This window comes from Lissotriton vulgaris, chromosome 4_1 (assembly GCF_964263255.1).
Source record: "Lissotriton vulgaris chromosome 4_1, aLisVul1.2, whole genome shotgun sequence".
In the NCBI taxonomy this organism is placed as follows: domain Eukaryota; kingdom Metazoa; phylum Chordata; class Amphibia; order Caudata; family Salamandridae; genus Lissotriton; species Lissotriton vulgaris.
The window spans coordinates 1797724328-1797745207 of record NC_141691.1 but is presented as its reverse complement, the minus strand read 5'-3'; the positions used below and the strand labels follow the sequence as shown (position 1 = coordinate 1797745207).

The 20880-nt window shown below is 51.5% G+C and overlaps 1 protein-coding gene, 1 non-coding gene and 1 pseudogene across 2 annotated transcripts in view; 2 read left to right on the top strand and 1 right to left on the bottom strand.

The window, feature by feature from the left end:
- The window catches only part of TRHR (thyrotropin releasing hormone receptor), a 422954-nt gene that overhangs the window by 305322 nt on the left and 96752 nt on the right, over window positions 1-20880 (bottom strand). Inside the window, exon 2 of the mRNA XM_086918062.1 lies at window positions 1571-2464. Within this exon, the coding sequence (XP_086774188.1) occupies window positions 1571-2365 (795 nt within the window). The 5' untranslated portion in view covers window positions 2366-2464. The remainder of the gene's footprint in view (window positions 1-1570; window positions 2465-20880) is intronic.
- Window positions 16359-17945, top strand: LOC147724572 (18S ribosomal RNA; annotated as a pseudogene).
- LOC147724571 (5.8S ribosomal RNA) lies at window positions 18900-19053 on the top strand. The gene has a single exon (XR_015295306.1). It is a non-coding gene; the product is annotated as a 5.8S ribosomal RNA (ribosomal RNA).

Genomic DNA, 20880 nt, shown 5'->3' with positions numbered 1-20880 from the left:
TAGGATAACAAAAACAACTTTACACTTAAGAATTGAGGAAGTTACTTTACCTTCTTATCAGCTTTATATTGGAACAGATTCCAATACTGACATTATCAGGTGTTAAACAGTTGACAAATCAAATCAATGGTCCTTATCTGAGCTTATTTAGCAAACAGAGGGCTTTTCACATACCTGATAATCAGTTTCAGGTCATTGTTATCTAGAAGTCTCAGCATAGAAATGGATGGATCATTTGGGCACTGTAAAAAGAGATTAAAATCTCCTCTAAACATACTATTAGAGGAAGTTATTGTTTTGTCGGTGATTAACTCTATTAGTTGTTTGATACATGCACAATTATAGCCCGATGGATAACACATAGTGGGTATTTTTTCGGGGTACTCTATAATAATGTTTAGTTCTTCACTGAGCTATTGTTTGGAATGTGCAACAGTTTTGAACTAGCAAACCTTTGAGTCGGATCAAGTCTATTTCTTTAAACGCTCCCACTCTCCAATTTGATCTTTTCTCTTCTGCCGCTTGATTGAGTAGTTTGGGGAGCCAGAAAGTGAATGGCTGGATGGGAAGAGCCATTACCCTGTCAAGAATATTAGTCCTTGGTGATGCATGAAGTATCCATGCAGGGTTGAGCATCAGATCTACAAGTGTGCAGTAAGTAATAAAACAACTGAATCATGGTTCTGGTTTGGGATGTGGCGATAGCTACCTGCAGAGGAGGGCTTGGAATAATGCACATGCTCTTTCCTAGAGCCCACTGGAGTGGGAATGTCAGAAAGTTGGATGAGGTCCAGCTTTGTTTCCAAAGTTGATACCATCAGCTCTCCATTCTCTTTAGAAAGAGTATTTGACTACTTTATGTATAAGGATCTATGTTGTTCGTATGGGTGGGGTATGCAGCAGAGGAAGGTACTGTCGGTCCGGAGGACTAATGCTAACCGAATGGACGTGGAATCAATACAAAACTAGGGCAAATGATTTACTTTTGTACAATACATAAAACCGCCTAAATAATGTCTAGCTTGTATCAGTCATGACACGTTCTGAAGGACCATTCTACATGTGACTTTCAAAATGACAATTATTGATTATTTACATATTTGTTCGCTTGGTTTTCTATTTTGTATTAGTTTTGGAGTGTAATTGCTGTTTGCGTTTTCAGGCAGCATTCCGCTCATCCTGATGGATATATCTCATAGCTGGGCACACATTAAGGCACTTCTTATGCCTGCACCTAAAATCATAACCACTCCTGGTTCTATATTTACTTCCTAAGTTTGAGGAGTCACTTAAATTGCTAGGCAATCAGCTGTGCAAAGACGTTTGTCAATACCATCTGCACCTTCCTAACTTGACATAATGATCCACCACCAGGTGTGACAAGGCACAACTGTTGTTGAATTTGCTCAATGTTCCTTCACCGCTTAGTTACACAAAAAGTCCAGGCCATTTCCAATATCACATAGGCCTTTCTACATGTTGGCCAGGTGGGATATCTGCATGGTAATTTGCAACATGGTAAGGTACTGACATCATGATAATGGCTAAACAGTTTGCCATATTTCCTTACCTGCCTTCTTGAAGAGATAGTACTGTTGCAACACCGGCTCGACATTTTGGAGTTGTATCCCTTGTTTTTATGAGATGAATCATTTTTCCATGTCTTGGAGTTTTCTTTAGGGTCTGAAGGAATGGGGTTCAGAAACAATATTCTAGCAATTAGTCCATATAGTACAGTGGCCAGCGTCATTGGAACAACAAAAAAAATTGCAAAGTCTAGCAAATATATAGGAGAGTATAAGCTTCTAGGCACCTTGTAGTCACACTGAACTACTACAGCATCTTTGTATGTGGATGTTTTGAGATCGAGCAAGAAAAACCACATCAGGCAGTAAAGAGATGTGAAAGTCCAAACAAAGATGATAATCTTTTTTGCTCTTGAAATCGTACAAAGGAACTGTGCTTTAATAGGGTGACAGATAGCCAGATACCTCTCAATAGTAAAAGCTGTAATTGAACATGAAGATGCGTTGATTCCCAAGTACTGGAGATAAGTAATGCAGATGCACCCGACATATCCATACACCCAGGAACCATAGACACTCTCAGTGATGTTAGGGAGACCAGCAGCCACCAAGACCATCAGATCAGCAATAGCGAGGCTCACCAGGTAGCAGTTGGTTGGGGTTCTCATATGTTTGGTTCTAAGAACCACCAATACCACCATAATGTTACCTACAATGCCCAGTCCACAGATCAAAACAACCAGGAAGATAGTGACCACTTGATACTCCAGACCAATCCCTTCTCTGTTTTGGAGCACAGTCTGGTTGTTCAGCAAATTAATATCAGTTCGGTTTTCCATCTTCACTGGATAGAAATTCTCCAAAATGTGGAACTTTCTCAGTAAGACATTTTTGCAAATGCTTTCCTTCAGTTCATGAATCTAGTCGATGTTTCCTTCCTAGGGAAAAAGGGAATAACAATATAAGTGTATTTCATCACAGTTCATCACTTTATGCTATACTTTTTGTTTATCATGCCTCAGTGATCATTGTTCTTACTCTCCTGGTTGTGTTTATTAAATATACTGGAAACCTGTTCACTGCTGTCAGGTAAGCAAGACAGGACTGATTGTCAGCTGCCTCTAAATCGTTATCTACTGAAAAGGATTGGAAAGTGGGTATGAAAACCCAGTAAATGTAGGGCAACCTTTTTTTGGTTCGTTATTTTAATGTGTTTATTACACCACTGTACTATTACATTTTAAATGTTTTACCTGCGGAACTATATCTTTTAAAAGTAACATATTAGGAAATACAATTATCAAAAGAGTGAAGAACATATTTGGATTCCATAGTTTGAAATTTGTATGTCCCCTAGATGTTTTGATCACGAACCTTTGGTGCCTTGATGACGTTCTTTCAAAGTCAGCACAAACAGACTTTTTTTGCTCGTGTCTTTACACAGCTGGTGTTGCGTCTGAGGCCAATCCAGCAATGTTTATACTTGATTGTTCAATTGTCTGCAGATATGGGAGGCGGAACCAGCAATGTAAACTTGTAATGTTTATCCTTGTTTGTTTGATTGTCTGCTCATGTCTTAAGTGACAAGTAATGTCCACTGATAATCTTTTTGCTTGTTTGTTTGATTGTTTGCCAATATCTTAAGGAACAAGCAATATTCACTGATAATGTTTGTGTTCGTTTGTTTCATTGCATGTTAGTATTTGAGGAACTGAAACAAACCTTAACCTTGTTACCTAGTTAAAGATTGTCCCTTCTGTAACTATTTTGCAAAGCCCCAGCTCGTGTCACATGTATAAATAACCTTGCAGACCTGTGTACAATGTCCGCTCTTGTCATAGCCAACTGAGCTGTAGCACTGTGATTATGTGCACCCACCTGTTACTATTAAATACGAGTTGCTTTGGCAGACCTCTAACTACTGGCTTCTTTGTTTTGCAAGTGGAGATTAAAAGAGAGCGACTTCCGCAGAGGGACATACGTATTACAATGAATATGTAACTCACATTACAGTACTGATAAGAGAAATAATCTTGAATTTTCTCCTGCTTATTTGCTTCGACGTGGCTGGAATTCCTCCACTGTGTGGGAGAATTCCACGTGTGCGCGGAACTGACGCCCCCCGGCGGTCCTCCGCACACGCCCACCGTGGCGTCGGGCAGCCGGGGGCCATCCGATGCATGGAAGAGGTTAAGATAAGTTGACTCCCTTGCATGAAAGCAACAAACAGCAGGAGATAGATTATAACTGGAATACTGATGATTCAAAGCAAACTAATGCATTGTCAAAATAAACATGTCAACTTTATAATGGGAGGGGAAACAGCGTTTAGATCGTATGTAATACATCACATGCCATTACAACGCGGTTGTTACAACAACTGTGTTGTTACATCGTGAACCATTACATCGCAAGTCGTTACAACAACTTGCTGAAGGGGCAGAAGGTGTTGGATTTACATCCAACACCTTCCCTGGTGTTGCAAAAACGGAAGTAGAAATAGTAAATTATACTATTCCTAAGTCCAGCGCGCCCCCTACAGGAAGTCATTGTAATGACTTGCGATGTAATGGTTCACGATGAAACAACGCGGTCGTTGTAACAACTGCGTTCTAATGTCATGAGATGTATTGCATGCGTAGTAAAAAGATGTATTCAATGGTAGTGCATAGCTGTTGGCTTTAACAATGTTTGACTGTAAAGTATTGATGATATTTCAGAGCAGTACATTAAATTCAATGTTTCCAGTCTTTATAAAATTGATCTTTTATTTTCCACTTTTCCCACAGCAATCTCTGAATTTTATTTAAAAAGAATATGGAAATGTCAGAATGTAAAGGGAAAAGCAGACCTAGGCCTAATTTATTTTTCACAAAATGTATCCATTTTTTTCTGCAGCAGTCCAGGGAGCAAATTTATGGCCCATTCTGCCTTTGCTGCAAATCGCGCTTGGAGGTGGCCAGACAGGTGCCACCTGATCCCACAGCCCTCTTAAGGGCACACAGCCTTCTACAGTGCGGGCCATGCCTAGCCATGCCTGAGCTGAGCCGTGGCAAAGCTCAGGCCAAGAGCGGGCAAGTCTGCACCCATCCGAGACTGGACAAGGCTGGGCTAACCCCCTAACAATGGCTCCTCTTTGAGGTAAGTCATTAGCCTTGCCACCTACTTGCTATCATTAGACATGGAGGAGTACTTTATTTTGCCTGCTTCATGTTGATTGCTTTTAATTAACATCTTGTCTCATTCCTTAGCTTGAGTGATATTACTGTGAGAGGTCTGCTCACATTTGAAAAAGGGTAAAAAGGAAACTACCTGGTGGTCATTTTGCACTGAGCCCCTTGGTAATGTGTTTCAAAATCATTCTTTATGAATTAATGAACCAGTACTTTTTTACAACTTGATATGCGACATGAGGAATATGAAAGATCCTCATCACTTCAATCACTCTCCTTCTCTCTCTCTCTCTCTCTCTCTTTCTTTCTCTCTCTCTCGCTCTCTCTCTCTCTCTCTTTTCCAGTGCTTGCTGATTTTGAATCAGATTGAGGGTCTTTGTTTTTGCACAATTTACATTTTTCAGGTAAAATTATCTCAAAGTGGTTATGTGTTCATTCCTTTCATTATAAGGACCATCATTAGGTTGCAACACCACTATTTACACTATTCTTTTTATTCTTAAGTACCTCACCCCTTACTTGTTTTGAAAAAATTTAATTTGCTCTGCTCAATGTCATAAACCCTTTCTGTGTGTGATTACAATTGATTTAGTGACAGTGTCTTGATAAGACATTATTTTAATAAACGCTCATGTGATGAAAGCTTTGCTTGAACACATTTATACCTTTTGTGCCATAATGTTCCCCTTGTTAAATTTCTATATTTTTCAGAGAAAAACCAGTGAGTCAAACTGGAAAGACTGACACAGGTGGAACATTTGTTCTATTTTTCTTTGGTGCTATTAATAAAATGCTATCATTTGAACATCACCAACCTAAAGGAAAGCACATTCCACCATTTTATATTTCAAATTCCTTTTAATGCTCAATAAAAATTCAGATAACCAAAAAAGATAACAAAGTCAGAGTTAGTCAGTCTGTCAGTCAAGTCTACTTATCTCCAAAAATTAATATGATAGAAATCATAAATATATACTTATAAAATCACACATAGACGTACACGATCTTCATCCATAGAATTACTAAAAAATAGTAATGGTTTGTGCCTTATGTACATGTAATAAGATTAAACATTGAACCATATTACTAGCTCATCTTTATTAGCAATGCCATCACCGCAAAAAGGAAAGTGCACTGTGCTTCAGTGCCAGACTAGAAGAATCCTGTTAAATGATCAGTGCCTACGCGTAAAATACAACAGGATTAAATGTAGTGTAGCTGATGAGGGGTGATGCCCTAAAACTGGTCCCAGGATTCTTGTTACAGGTCCAATGAGGACCTGGCTTGGCAGTTCGGGCCGGACTGTTCCCATAAGGAGCAGGGTCTAGACTGATTTGCATATGGCTGGGTTCAAACTAGGGTGGTGTCATGCGCAGAAGAATGATGGTTTAAACCCAGATCTCTTGACTGGGGGTGAATGTTTGATTAATTCAGCATTCTGTCCATCATTTGTTGTTGCAGCACTTTTCACCCTATGTGGGATAGGTATGCCCAGACGTGGTTCCCTTGCTCGCTATGCCACTGGATTCAAGCTAGCCTTGCTGATGAGCGATGATGCTCCAAAACCAGTCCCAGGATGCTTGTTTGTGGTCCAGGGAGAAACAGGCTTGACAGTTCAGGTTGGACTGTTCCCATGAGGGAATAATACGCTGTAATTTTGATTAGGGTGCTAGTAGGTTTGTAACTTGAAGAACATTGGTAATTTCCTGCCCTTAGCCCATTGGGGCCTGCAGCCTGTCTTGGGTCTTATGACAGAATTTGTGAGTTCCTCCCAGCCAGTCACTCAATGGAGTGTTTAGGTGTGCCTCAATGGCCCATGGGTTAGCAGGATGGGGTGGATTTGAGCACAGTCCCACTTATAACTGAATAGGCTGTGCTCTGCCTTGACACAATGGGTCTAACAAAACTGTCTTGTCACTGCAATCAGGTTGGAGGCAGGGCAGGGGAGTCAGGAAATTCCATGCACTTCAAATAATCTTTTCAAAAGCTTGTACCACCTTCCAGAAGAAGGGTACCAGGACATAAAAAAAGACCTATAGACCCCTCCCTTCAGTTCACTGCTGAGCCTGATGAAGAACTCTCCGAGGGATGCCTGCTGCTGCGACCTGCTGTATACTTTGCCAGATGGCTGCTGTACCTGGCAGGACTGCTTTGCTGTCTGGAGCCTGTCTTGAACCCTTGAAGTTCCAGCCCTGCCGCTGAGCCCTACCTCTTCATCTGCACCCAGACCTACCAGAAGTGAATGCAAAGGCAGGTAGTGTGGCTCACTGGTTATAGGCGGAAGACCCGAGAGCAGAGGACGGCCCGGGACCAGGGCTCGATTCCCGGCGCGGCAGGTTTCTGGACCAGGGTCAGCGGACTCGATAATTCTCTCGCCTCGGTGCCCACTCTGATCAGCGATCACACTCGGCAACTCTGGGCATTAGCTTGCCTCATCTTCACTAACGGCCCCACCAGACCGCCGGGGATGCCTGGTCTCACCCTGGAGATACCCATTAAGGGACCATCTCTCAGGGAAGCCAGGAAGGGTTTCGCAGCGGTCGAAGCGCGGAGATACTCCCCCGGGAGTGATTCTAGCGCTATATAAACACGCAAATTAAATTAAATTAAATTAAGTTTGCTAGCCTACTTTTCAGAGCCACAGGGACATAAAAGGCTTATACCCTCTTGAGCCTGCAACTGGATCCAGCCTGAGTGGAACAGGTATGCCCAGATGTGGGTCCCGTGCTCTCCATGCCACTGGAGTCAAGCTAACCTGGCTGATGAGGGGTGAAAGCCCAAAACTGTTCCTAGGATGCTTGTTTCCAGTCCAGGGAGGTCCTGGCCTGGCAGTTCAGGCTGAATTGTTCCCATGTGGCACAGGTTCAAGACTGATTTGCATATGGATGGGTTCAAACTGGAATGGCATGGTGAGCAAAAAACTATGGATTGAAGCCCAGATCTCTGTACTGAGGTGAATGTATGACATTGTTCTGCATTCTGTTCATCGCGTGTTGTTTTTGCATTTGTCACCCCGAGTGAGACAGGGTATGACCAGACATGGGTCAGGTGCTCTCCATTCCACTGGAGTCAAACTATCCTGGCTGATGAAGGGAGAAACCCCGAAACCAGTCCTAGGATGCTTTTCTTTTTTGTCCTCATTTGCCTCTAACAAAGCTCCATTCCATTCCGGGCTGGTCTGTTCCCATGGGGCACAAGGTCAAGACTGATTTGCATATGGCTGGGTTCTAACTGGAATAGCATGGTTAGCAAAAAAACTATGGATTTAGGCCCAGATCTCTGTACTGAGGTGAATGTTTGACATTGTTCTGCATTCTGTCCATCACTTGTTTTTTTCCAAAATTACGTCATATTTCCATCTCAATATTGCTTCTTCAAATGTTAAAAAAAAATATTATTCTCCAGGCGCTTATCCTTTAAGTTGAGTCAGTTCTTCTCCTCCACCACAGAAACACTAGCTTTCTGCAAAAATCAGTGGTCTATGTTACCACAGGTGCACACCCCATAAAAGGCAGTGTTCCCAACATTATGAACCAAAATAGCATGCAAGATCCTTGTCAAAGACACTGCTGAAAGAAAAATAATACCATGTTAAAAGTGATCTAGCTTGTTCCACTTTAAGTGTGGCCCAAAGCATCCTTACTGTAAGAAATTGAACTACTGTTTGGGGGAGGGGGTATAACCCTTCTCAAGCAGCAGCCACAATCCTTCTCAGGGTGAAGTCACGAGCAAACCCTAAATTAACCTGTGCTTAACCCTCAGATAGCTTGGTATATAGCAGTTAGGCTTCACCTAAAGGCACTGTCTAAAGTATTTGTGCAATATTTCGAATAGTAACTCAGTGACAATGTACCACAAAAGGGGCCCACAATATGATTAGAACACTTGAGTATTTTGTCCTGAATAAAGCAAGACCAAAAGTAGAAAAATCAAACTAGTAGAACAAGAGATATTTTATTTTAAACTCTTTAGTAAAAAACAGCTGCAAAAGCCATGCATGGTCCTAAGTGGCTTCATAAATCTCAAGTACTACAGAGCATGCAGTGCAAAACTCTGCACCAGGGAGGCATTTCCATGGGTTTTATATAGGTGTTCTCACACAACAGCCATGGATTATGATGCATTCCCAGATTTTACCAGAAGTGGTGGATCTGGGAATTTCCTACAAACCTATTTCTGCCCTGGTGAGGCATTATGAGGAGAAATATCTTTATTTCTCCTTGTTGTTTCCCTCTTTTTGTGTGCTGTATTCTGTAGCACACATACAAAACCGGAAAAAGTCTCAAGGAATTGTTTTTGTGCACGAAAAGCAATCCTCCTTACAATGCAGGCACCCTTGCACCATGGTGCAAGGGTGCCTGCATTGCCACTAGGCAGCCAAAAGGGCATTAGGGCAGGAACGGGCCGATATTGCCTTAAATATGGTACATTCCTTCACTTTCACGCAGTCAAGTGCAGCAAGTCACCTTGCTGCACTGCACTGCACTGCACTGCACTGCACTGCGTGAACTAGGGTGTCCCGATCAGTCTTGGCAGGTCTATCTCCTTGACTGACTTTTTTCTGCTTGAAATTTATTATGGATGATTTCCTGGTAATACACGTGTTTATGCCTGAGTTCACGCATTGACTCACTGATCTCATCTATTGTAATGCACAATTATCATTATATACACAGCTTCTCCCGATCTCTTCATGCCCCAATGATATTTGGCATCCTCTATGAGTCTCACTGCAACTCCACTCTTCAGGCTCTGGTCAATGATGTGTGACATTTATTTTGTAAACATGCATTCCCCTGTACATCTTTATATCTGTTGCTGTGCTCAAGGTATTACTAATGAGGTCGTTTGTTATGCTCATGTCATAGCTACCTGTCAATATCTAAAGTTCATGCCATATTGTGTTTATTATACATGATTTTAGCATTTCTATCTGTGGAGCATATACTTTGTATATGACGTTTTATTGTCATTAGAGTTATGATGCTAGATACCAATGATGTTATGCTTAGTAGTGGTCATCATTGCCGAGGTTTTGTGCAGCTTGCAAAAAAAACAAATTAAATAAAAAGTTCACACACAGGCGCAATACCAGGCCTGCAAAATGTTTAAAGAGATACCTAAGTGGGTGGCAAAATCACTGTTGCAGGCCCACTACACTGGCGTAACAATAGCCCCCACTGCCCTCACAGTGCAGGGGAGCCTGAGCTCCAAGGGGACCCCTCTGGCACTGTGCATGGGTGGGGGGCCCCTGGCGTGAGTACTCCTTACAGGATCTGGAGCACGGAGGTCCCCCTCTATGTCCTTTGCAGGGGGCCCACTCAAGATTTGCTACGCCACTGGCTCACTAGTATGCCCTGGGCACATATAGGGCCACTTTACTAAGGACTTACAAGTACATTAAATATGCCCATCGAATATAAGCCAATGTTCCATTGTTTAAATGATTGAGCACATGCACTTTAGCACTGGTTACCAGTGGAAAAGTGTGCAGGGTTGTAATGCCAGCAAAGACGAGATCAGCAAAAATAGAAGAGGAAGTTTGGAGGCAGACCACATTGAGGCTGAAAGATCTAACACTAACATTTATCTCAAAGCCACTAGCTAGCACAGGTAAAAATCGCAAGCAACATATATTCACCATTATCCAAAAGCTAAGGTTAAGATGAACCTTATTTCTCAAAAAATAGTTAAAGCCATGTCTTCTGGAATTTATTTTCTGCTTTCCATAAACCAATCTGACTATAGCGTCTTCAAAAATATTTTCAATACATTTATTTTCAACATTTTAACATTTCATACTTACAACAAAGAGGGAAAGAGAAGTTTGTACACCCCCTGTCCCAACACTACATCCCTCTAGCAGTCATAACCCAAAATCAAGAGACTAATAAGCTATTAGTTGCAGACGAGATCAACGTTATCTCCCAATGTTCTTGTGATAAAATGTATTTTTTTTGAAGATTGACACAATGGTCAATAGTCTTAATCTTCTGTTTCATAATTCCAAAGAATGATCTTTTTGAAAAGGAGGGCAACCCGTCAAAGAATTTTTGCAGCACGCATCATGATTAATAGGGCTGGGCGTAGTTTGCGTTGTGCCACTATGCAGAATATTGGAAAAAATGTGTGAATAACGAGGGCACGTCCTGAGGGTCCGTGTGCCCGGGACAGGGGTCCCTCGTGCCTGGGCAGACTCCCTGATCTCCCGACCTGTTTGGGTTGGAAAGCAGGGACCAGCCCCGGGGCCTGGGTTTGGGAGCCACCGTCCTACGGCCTGCCAAGAGTCCATCTGCCCGGGACAAGGTTCCCTGGTGCAGAGCCTGGAGACCTGCGAGGCTTCCGTGCAGTCCTCCCCCAGGTGGCTGGGTCCCAGGAGAGCTTGCGGGCCTCTCCATTCCTGAGGCCCAGCGTGTGTTTTCGGAGCCCCCCTGAGCCCTGCAGCCCCGGAACCCTGCAACCCTGGAGCCCTGCAGCCCCCGAACCCTGAGGCTCCGGAGTCCTGCGGCCCCGGAGCCTTGCAGCCCCGAGCCCTGCAGGACCAAGCCCTGCCGCCCCGGAACCCAGCAGCCCCGGAGCACTGCAGCCCCGGATCCCTACAAGGGCAGGCAGGGTGGGAGCCCTCCCGTGAAGGCTCGGGTGGGCAGCTGGGAGTCCTTTCATTCCCGGGCATCTGGTCGCAGCTTTCCCCTCGGCCATCTGGTCACACGCAACGCTTTCCAATGGGGCGACCAGATGGATGGGCTTCCCTGGAAGTCCCGATGAGGTGCCATTTGCCTCCCCAATCCCAGCGAGGGCTCCAGGAGGTCGGATACTTTCACGCCTTGGGTCCCCTCTATACACAAATGACACAGAGGGGGGTAGTCTTCCTCTGGATTACTAGGGCAGGGTATGCCCGGACACTCCTCCCGGGCTGGCGGTTCTCCGCCGGGGACCAGATGGACTATGCCTGGGCAACACCTCTCTAGACATTCGGGCACCCACTTCCAGGCCAATGGCATGGCAAAGTGCACAGGACGGACTCCATGGGTCCCGGGCAGTCCTCCCCCGGGCATACAGGGCTCTCTCCCCCAGGCCAACGGCATGGCCGAGTGCCTGGGATGGACTCCATGGGTCCCAGGCAGTCCTACCCCGGGCGTCCGGGTGTCTGGGGCTCCCTCTTCCAGGCCAACGGCATGGCTGAGGGACCGGGACGGGCTCCATGGGTCCTGGCAGTCCTCACCCGGGCTATGGGGCTCCCTCCCCCAGGCCAACGGCATGGCCGAGTACATGGGATGGGCTCCATGGGTCCGGGGAAGTCCTCCATTGGGCGTCCGGGGCTCCCTCCTCCAGGCCAATGGCATGGCTGAGTGCCTGGGACAGGCTGCATGGGTCCCGGGCAGTCCTCCCCCGGGCGTCCGGGGCTCCCTCCCCTAGGCCAACAGCATGGCCGAGTGCCCGGGATGGGCTCCATGGGTCTCGGGCAGTCCTTCCCTGGGCGTCCGGGGCTCCCTCCCCTAGGCCAACAGCATGGCCGAGTGCCTGGGATGGGCTCCATGGGTCCTGGGCAGTCCTCCCCCAGGCGTATGGGGCTCCCTCCCCCAGGCCAACGGCATGGCCGAGTGCCCGGGATGGGCTCCATGGGTCCCGAGCAGTTCTCCCCCTTGGCATCCAGGGCTCCTTCCTCAAGGCCAACGGCATGGCCGAGGGCACGGGATGGGCTCCATGGGTCCAGGGAAGTCCTCCACTGGGCATCCGGGCTCCCTTCCCCAGGACAACGGCATGGCTGAGTGCCTGGGACAGGCTCCATGGGTCCCGGGCAGTCCTACCCGTGCGTCCGGGCCCAAGAGCTCCAGTGGTCTTCCCCATGTCTAAGGCCAAGCCGGGGTCCCCAAGCCCCCGATGGGCAGCTGGGAGTCCTTTCAGTCCTGGCATGGCAGAGTGCCCGGGACGGGCTCCATGGGTCCCGGGCAATCCTCCCCCGGGCATCCAGGGCTCCCTCCTCCAGGCCAACGGCATGGCCAAGTGCCCGAGATATCTGGTGGTCCTCCCCGTTCCTGAGGCCCAGCCGGGGTCCCCGAGCCCCCGAGCCTCCGAGCCCTGCCCCGTGTGGGCAGACAGGAGCACTACCATGAAGGCTCGGGGTGGGCAGCTGGGAGTCCTTTCGATCCTGGCCATCTGGTTGCACCTCTCCCCTCGGCCATCTGGTTGCACCCAATGCTTCCCTATGGGGCAACCAGATGGCCGGGCTTCCCTGGAAGTCCCGATGAGGTGCCATTCCCCTCCCGGATCCCAGCCAGGGCTGCAGGAGGTCGGGCGCATTCACAACTTGGTTCCCCTGAGCCTTGCGGTGCACAAACATTCCCAGAAAGAGGGGTAGCCTTCCTCCGGATTACTAGGTATAAGGTACTCTGGGACCCCTCTTGGCCTAGCGGTCCCCAGCCGGCAGCTGGACGGGCCAGGATGCCGCCTCAGCCCAGGGTCTGTTCCTGGGCCTTTCGCATGGCAGGATGCGCAGGATAGGGTCCGGTGGGCTTGAGGAGACTCCCCTGATGGGCTGGGTCCAGGGGCCCTGAGATGGGTGGTCTCCCCACCCTGGGCTCTGTCCTGGGTCCTGCCACATGGCAGGGTGCCCAGGACGGGGTCCGGAGGGCCCGGGGAGGCGTCCACTGCGTCTCTGGGCCTGGGAGACCCGGCTGGGTCCAGGGGCCCGGCCGGGCCCCGGGTTCGGTGTTCAGGCCCTGGGCCCTGTTCCCCAGCCTGCCGCACTGCCAAAGGCCCGGGGACGGGGTTCCGTTGTGCCCGGGGAGCCTCCCCTTCCTTGGCTGGGTTCAGATGCTCCATCCAGAGCCCCTGAGGGCCCCGGGGGGAGGTCCTCCCCACCTCGGACTCCGTCCTTGGTCCTGCCGCGTGGCAGGTTAACCAAGACGGGGTCCGAAGAACCCAGGGAGGTGTCCCCTGCGCCTCTGGGCCTGGGAGCGCCGGCTGGGTCCAGGGGCCTGGCTGTGCCCCGGGTCAGGTGTTCGGGCCCTTGGCCCAGTCCCCCGGCCTGCTGCACTTCCAAAGGCCCGGAACGGGGTTCTGTTGTGCCCGGGGAGCCTCCCCTTGCTTGGCTGGGTTCAGGAGCTCCATTCAGGGCCCGGGGAGGGTGGCCTCCCCACCCTGGGCTCCGTCCTCGGTCCTGCAGCGTGGCTGGGTACCCGGGATGGTGTCCGGCAGGCATGGGGAGGCTTCCCCCATGCCTCTAGGCCTGGGAGCCCTGGCTGGGTTCAGGGACCCGGCTGGGCCCTGGGTCGGGTGCTCTGGCCCTGTGCCCCATCCCCCGGCCTGCTGCACTGCCAAAGGCCCGGGTCAGGGTCCGTTGTGCCTGGGCAGCCTCCCCTTGCTTGGCTGGGTTCAGGAGCTCTGGCCGGGGCCCCTGAGGGCCCCACGGAGGGCAGCCTCCCCACTCCAGGCCCCGTCCTGGGTCCTTCCACATGGCAGGGTGCTCGGAACGGGGTCCGGAGGGCCCGGGAAGGCGTCCCCTGAGCCTCCGGGCCTGGGAGCCCTGGCTGGGTCCAGGGGCCCGGCCGGGCCCCGGGTCAGGTGCTCGGGCCGTGGGCCTTGTCCCCTGGCCTGCTGCACTGCCAAAGGCCCAGGATGGGGTTCTGTTGTGCCCGGGGAGCCTCCCCTTGTTTGGCTGGGTACAGGAGCTCCATCTGGGGCCCCTGAGGGCCCTGGGGAGGGTGGCCTCCCCATCCGGGCTCCATCCTCGGTCCTGCCACGTGGTAGGGTACCCAGGATGGTGTCCGGCAGGAACAGGGAGGCTTCCCCTGCACCTCTGGGTCCGGAAGCCACGGCTGGGTCACAGAGCCCGGCCGGACCCCGGTTCAGGTGCTCCGGCCCCGGGCCCAGTCACCCGGCCTACTGCACTGCCAAAGGCCTGGGTTGGGATTCCGTTCTGGCGGGGCAGCCTCCCCTTGCTTGGCTGGGTTCAGGAGCTCCGGCAGAGGCCCCTGAGGGCCCCGGAGAGGGCGGCCTCTCCACCCTGGACCCCGTCCTGGGTCATGCCGCGTGGCAGGGTGCCCGTGATGTAGTCTGGAGGGCCCGGGGATCCCCTGCGCCTCCGGGCCTGGGACCCGGCTGGGCTTCGGGTCGGGTGCTCGGGCCCTGGGAACTGTCCCTCAGGTTGCTGCTCCACCAAGGGCCCAGGACAGGGGTCCATCGGTCCCGTGCAGGCCTCCCCTGCTTGTCAGGTTGTCCACGGGCCCTGGGTCGGAGGGCCTTCGGGTCCCCCTTGTAGCCTCTATGGCTGAGGCCCAGCTGGGGCCCTGGGCCTCCGGTCCGCCATGCCCCGGCGCCCTCTCACTCCTTCTTTGGGGCGCAGGGTGTCCAGATGGCTTCACTTACATGCCCGGCCATCTGGTCGCCCAGATCCCCTCGGCCATCTGGTCACCTGCAATGCCTTCCTATTGGGCGACCAGATGGCCGAACTTTCCTGGAAGTCCCGATGAGGTGCCGTTTATCTCCCGGATCCCAGCGAGGACTCCAGGAGGTCGGGTACTTTCGTGGCTTGGCTCCCCTCTGTCTCCTCGTGTGGATGGATTACAAGAAAAGGGGGTCATTTTCCTCCAGATTACTAGGGAGAGGATCAGTCAGACCTCCATGAGGTCCGGCGATTGTGAATCAGGTGAAGGCAGAATTGGGCCTGCCTGCTGGGTCCCCCAGGGCCTGGGTGCGTTCCTGGCTCTCCGCCCCTTCCCGATGGTCCTTTTTCTAGGAGTTTTTTTCCTCAGTCAGACCTCCGTGAGGTCCGGTGATGCTGAGACGGGGGAAGGCGGCCCCCGGGCCCACCCGCCGGGGCCCCCAAGGCCCGGGTACGCACCTACCTCTCAGCCCCTTCCCGATGGTCCTTTTTCTCAGAGTTTGCTGAGGCAGGCCTCCGTGAGGCCTGCCGGGGTCCCCAGGGGCCCAGGTACGCACCTGCCTCTCGGGCACCTTTCTCATGGTCTGAAAGTCCCCGGCTTTCCCCGGCAGCAGGCAGGCAGGGGATGCTTAGCCAGCATACCCCCTGTACAGGGTTGCCTGCCAGGGGATGCCCCTGCTGTACTCCGATTGATTGGTAACTCTCGGTTTGTTTAGGGATGGACTGCTTGGCCAGCCTCCGCTGTTGTTTCAAGCAAAGAGCTTCCACCCCGCATGGACCGTCCGACTCAAGGGATGGCCTGCCGCATGCCGGTAGGTCGTTCACCCTACCCAGCAGAGCAAAGGCCGAGTGGCCCCAGCAGCTCGTGCCCCCCAGTGGTCTGACCCGAGCGGAAGGGGTCGGGTGGCGCCAGTCCCTCGGATGCTGCCTGGCCGGCAGGTCTGTGGACCCTGTGCGCCACGCCGTCACCCCTTTCTTCCCAGCATGTTTCCACAGCAGGTCCGAACAATTGTTTTGAGGGGTTCCGCCGCTGCCAGGCCCCGGCAACCCTGCATCTCGCTCAGGCTGCACCTCTGCCTGCCTCTCCCTCCCGGGGGAGACAGCTGGGCCCCCCTGTGCCCATGTGACCGCACTGCTCCACACCCCTCCAGCGAGCGCTCCCACCCAGGCAGGTGGGCTCCTTCCCCTGGCAGGCTCCCGAGAGATGGAGGGTTGCACGAAGTATGCTGGTCGGGGAGAGGGGCATGCGGCTACCACCCCATCATCAGGTGCGGCTACCTGGTTTACCCTGCCAGTAGCATGTGCTTGTCTCAAAGATTAAGCCATGCACGTGTCAGTACACTCGTCCATGACAGTGAAACTGCGAATGGCTCATTAAGTCAATCTGGTTCCTTTGATCGCTCCATATGTTACTTGGATAACTGTGGTGATTCTAGAGCTAATACATGCCGATGAGCGCTGACCTCCAGGGATGCATGCATTTATCAGACCAAGACCAATCCGGGATCGCCCGGCCGCTTTGGTGACTCTAGATAACCTCGGGCCGATCGCATGTCCCCGTGACGGCGACGATACATTTGGATGTCTGACCTATCAACTTTCGATGGTACATTCTGTGCCTACCATGGTGACCACGGGTAATGGGGAATCAGGGTTCGATTCTGGAGAGGGAGCCTGAGAAATGGCTACCACATCCACGGAAGGCAGCATGCTCACAAATTACCCACTCCCGACTCAGGGAGGTAGTGACGAAATATAACAATACAGGACTCTTTCGAGGCCCTGTAATTGGAATGAGTACACTTTAAATCCTTTAAGGAGGATCCATTGGAGGGCAAGTCTGGTTCCAGCAGTCGCGGTAATTCCAGCTCTAATAGTGTATATTAAAGTTTCTGCAGTTAAAAAAGCTTGTAGTTGGATCTTTGAAAAAATTAGAGTGTTCAAAGCATGCCGGTCGCCTGAATACTTCAGCTAGGAATAATGGAATAGGACTCCGGTTCTATTTTGTTGGTTTTCGGAACTGGGGCCATGATTAAGAGGGACGGTCGGGGGCATTCGTATTGTTCCACTAGAGGTGAAGTTCTGGGACCGGCGCAAGACGAACCAAAGCGAAAGCATTTGCCAAGAATGTTTTCATTAATCAAGAACCAAAGTCTTTGAGTTCCGGGGTGAGTATGATTGCAAAGCTGAAACTTAAAGGAATTGATGGAAGGGCACCACCAGGAGTGGAGCCTGCGGCTTAATTTGTCTCAACATGGGAAACCTCACCTTGCCCGGACACGGAAAGGATTGACAGATTGATAGCTTTTTCTCAATTCTGTGGGTGGTAGTGCATGGCCGTGCTTAGTTGGTGGAGCGATTTGTCTGGTTAATTCCGATAACGAATGAGACTCTTCCATGCTAACTGGTTACGTGACCCCCAGTGGTCGGCGTCTAAATTCTTAGAGGGACAAGTGGCATTCAGCCACTCGAGATCGAGCAATAACAGGTCTGTGATGCACTTAGATGTCCAGGGATGCACGCGCGCTACACTGAACAGATCAGCGTGTGTCTACCCTTCGCTGACAGGTGCGGGTAACCCGCTGAACCCCGTTCATGATATGTATTGGGGATTGCAAGTATTTTCCATGAACGAGGAATTCATAGTAAGTGCGGGTCATAAGCTTGCATTGATTAAGTCCCTGCCCTTTGTACACACCGCCCGTCGCTTCTATTAGATGGTTTAGTGAGGTCCTCGGATTGGCCACGCCAGGGTCGACAACAGCCCTGACAGAGCGCCGAGAAGACGATCAAACTTGACTATCTAGAAGAAGTAAAAGCCGTAATAAGGTTTCCGTAGGTGAACCTGCAGAAGTATCATTAACGGCGGAGTGCCAGAGTGTCTGACAGTGCCAGCCTGAAGCCCTCGGCCACCTCCTGAAAGCACACACAGTAGGTGCAGTAGGTGCAGGGCCCGGCCCTGCCCTGGCACGCCCCAGCCGGCGGAGTCGTCCGCAGCCACATGGGGTGCTTGGGTGAGGACCGAGACTTCAGAGGGCCTCTTCCTCCCGGGGGGCCTGACCGACGTGTGGGGGACCGGGGATGGGGGTTGGCCCCTGTCCCCTGCCCCTTCTCGAGATGGAACCCAAGTTCACCCTGCATGACATCCCATCGGGTGGGGGGAAACCGAATGGCAGTGCATCCCCGGGCTAGTACCACCCCTCCCTTGAAAGGCCCTGGTGCCGGCTGGGCCCTCCCACGCCCGAGTCCCGGTCCGGCCCGACCAGGTTCTGGGCTACCGGGAAGTGGCCTTTCTCACATGGCAGGGCGGTCTGGAAAAGAAGGGGCCAAGGGTTTGTGAGGGGAGGCGTGTGGGATTAGGAGCCACCTGGCTCTTCGCTTCCGGCGCCTCCGACCCAGGCGAGGATGGTGGTGGGCTAATTGCCAGCCTGCCGGCATTGCTTGGGGCTGCCCAGCAATAGACGGCTGACGTGCAGGTGGTGCAACCCTCCCTCTTTGCCAGGTACCCGGTTTGACCCGGTCCCGTGCAGCGGGGCTGAGGGGTTTGAAGACTCGTGCGGTCCCTCCCGGTGTCCTCAGGAGGGACCAGCAGCTGCAGGGCTGCCTGCTCCCATCGCACTGGGGGACCCCTTCCTCGCCGTGGGTGGGGGAACTCCAAGGCTGAGTGCCTGGCAATGTTTTTTTTCTCCCAATGGTGCAGTTTGACTCCCAGAGGGGAAGCCTTGAATGGGGCGCCTGGCCATCTTGCCGCATGTTGCCTTCTTCCCACCTCTCCTGCGCCTGCAGATGGGTGAACGTTTTCAAAAAGTTGCCTGTGACTCTTGGCGGTGGATCACTCAGCTCGCGCGTCGATGAAGAACGTAACTAGCTATGAGAATTTGTGTGAATTGCAGGACACCTTCATCATCGACACTTCAAACGCACATTGAGGCCCCGGGTTCCTCCCGGGGCTACACCTGTCTGAGGGTCGCTCGATCATCAATCGCCGCAGGGCTTCTATGGGACGCGGCTGGGGCTGTCGCAGGGTTAGCTCCGCTTACCCTTCATCCCCCCGAAAGGTCAGATCCCCCGATCGCCCATGACTGACTGACTGACTGAAATATTTTTAAAGCGCTCTTATGCCGAGGCATCTTGGCGCTGTAGAACGGAAAGAGTACAGGGGTTGGTTAGGGCATAGAAAAGAGCCTGGTTTTTAGTGCCTTCCTGAAGCTCACTCGATTCTTGTTGGACCATAGGGTGAGGGGCAAGGAGTTCCACAGTTTGGAGGCCTGATAGGAGAAGGATTTCCCACCCCAACGGGCTCTCCGTATTTTTGGCAGACAGATCAGATCTTGGCTTGCCGATCTTAAAGTGCGCAGTGGTGCATAACACGGGAGGAGATTTGTGAGATCTTCTGACCCTTTCCCATATAGGGATTTATGGACCAGGCAGAGGGCCTTAAATAGAATTCTGCGCCTGGCTGGGAGCCAGTAAAGTTCTCGTATGGCTTGAGATGTAGGGTGCCGTTTCGGAAGGTTCATTAGGACTCTTGCAGCTGCGTTTAGAATTGCCTGTAGCTTGGCCAGCTGTTTTTCGCCTGTGCCTAGGTACAGCGCATTGCAATAATCCACCCTTGATGTTATTAAGGCTCCCACCACCATTTTCCTTAGGGTGAGCGGAATATAAGGTAAAATTTTCCTGAACAACTTGATGGTGTAGAAACAGGCAGATGTTACCTGATTTATTTGCGATGTGCAGGAGAGATCTTTGTCAATCAGAAAACCGAGGCTTCTGACCGAGTCCCTCGACGGGTCCTGCCGTGGAGGTACACCACAGGTGAGCCTGGCTCCTGAGAACCATTGAGAGGTAAACGGGTGGGGTCTGTGCAGTCCGCCCGGAGGATTCAACGCGGTGGGAAGGTCAGTGGCCCGGGAGTTCAGGATCCCCTCCGTGGGACCTTGGCCCGGGCCCTACCCGGCCCCCGCAGTGCGCTTTTTCTCTGGGGCGGTGCGCTGCGACCGGCTCCAGGTCGGCTGGGAAGGCTTCGGGGTGGTAGGTGTCCCTCCGCTCCAGCAGAGGGTGGTATAGCCCCCCTGGCAGCAGCTTCGCCGTGTCCACGGGGCCAAAGGAGATTCGACCGCCTCCGAGCCCTCCCCCAGGCACCCGTCCCCGGCCGCCCCTCGGTGTGCGTCGGGGCGAGTTGAAGGGGGGACAGGGCCCCCTGCTCCCAGCACGACTGTCGACTGGGGCAGACTGTTCTCAGTGCGCTCCGACCGCATCGCGCAGCCGGGCAAGGAGGCCTACGCCGGGCACCAGGGGTCTGTGGCGATGTCGGTTACCCACCCGACCCATCTTGAAACACAGACCAAGGAGTCTAACACGTGCGCATGTCAGAGGGTCGAGCAAAACCCTGTGGTGCAATGAAGCTGAGTGCCGGCACGTACTGGCTGAGGTGGGATCCTGCTGCGTTTCCAGCAACGGATACACCGCCGGCCCATCTCACCCGCTCTGTCAGAGAAGTAGAGCATGAGCGTGCGTGATAGGACCCGAAAGATTTTGAACTATGCCTGGGCAGGGCGAAGCCAGAGGAAACTCTGGTGGAGGTCCTTGCGGTCCTGACATGCAAATCAGTCGTCCGACCTGGGTATATAGTTATCATTTCAATTTGAAACCTTTGGCTTTGCAACTAATTTTCGAATATGACTGCTCTCAGACACAGTGGCATAGTACAAAATGGCGGGTCCTCCTGCTGAATGTGATGAGGGGTCTCTGAGATTCCCATATCACACACAAATTCATAGACCTTGAGATGGATGGG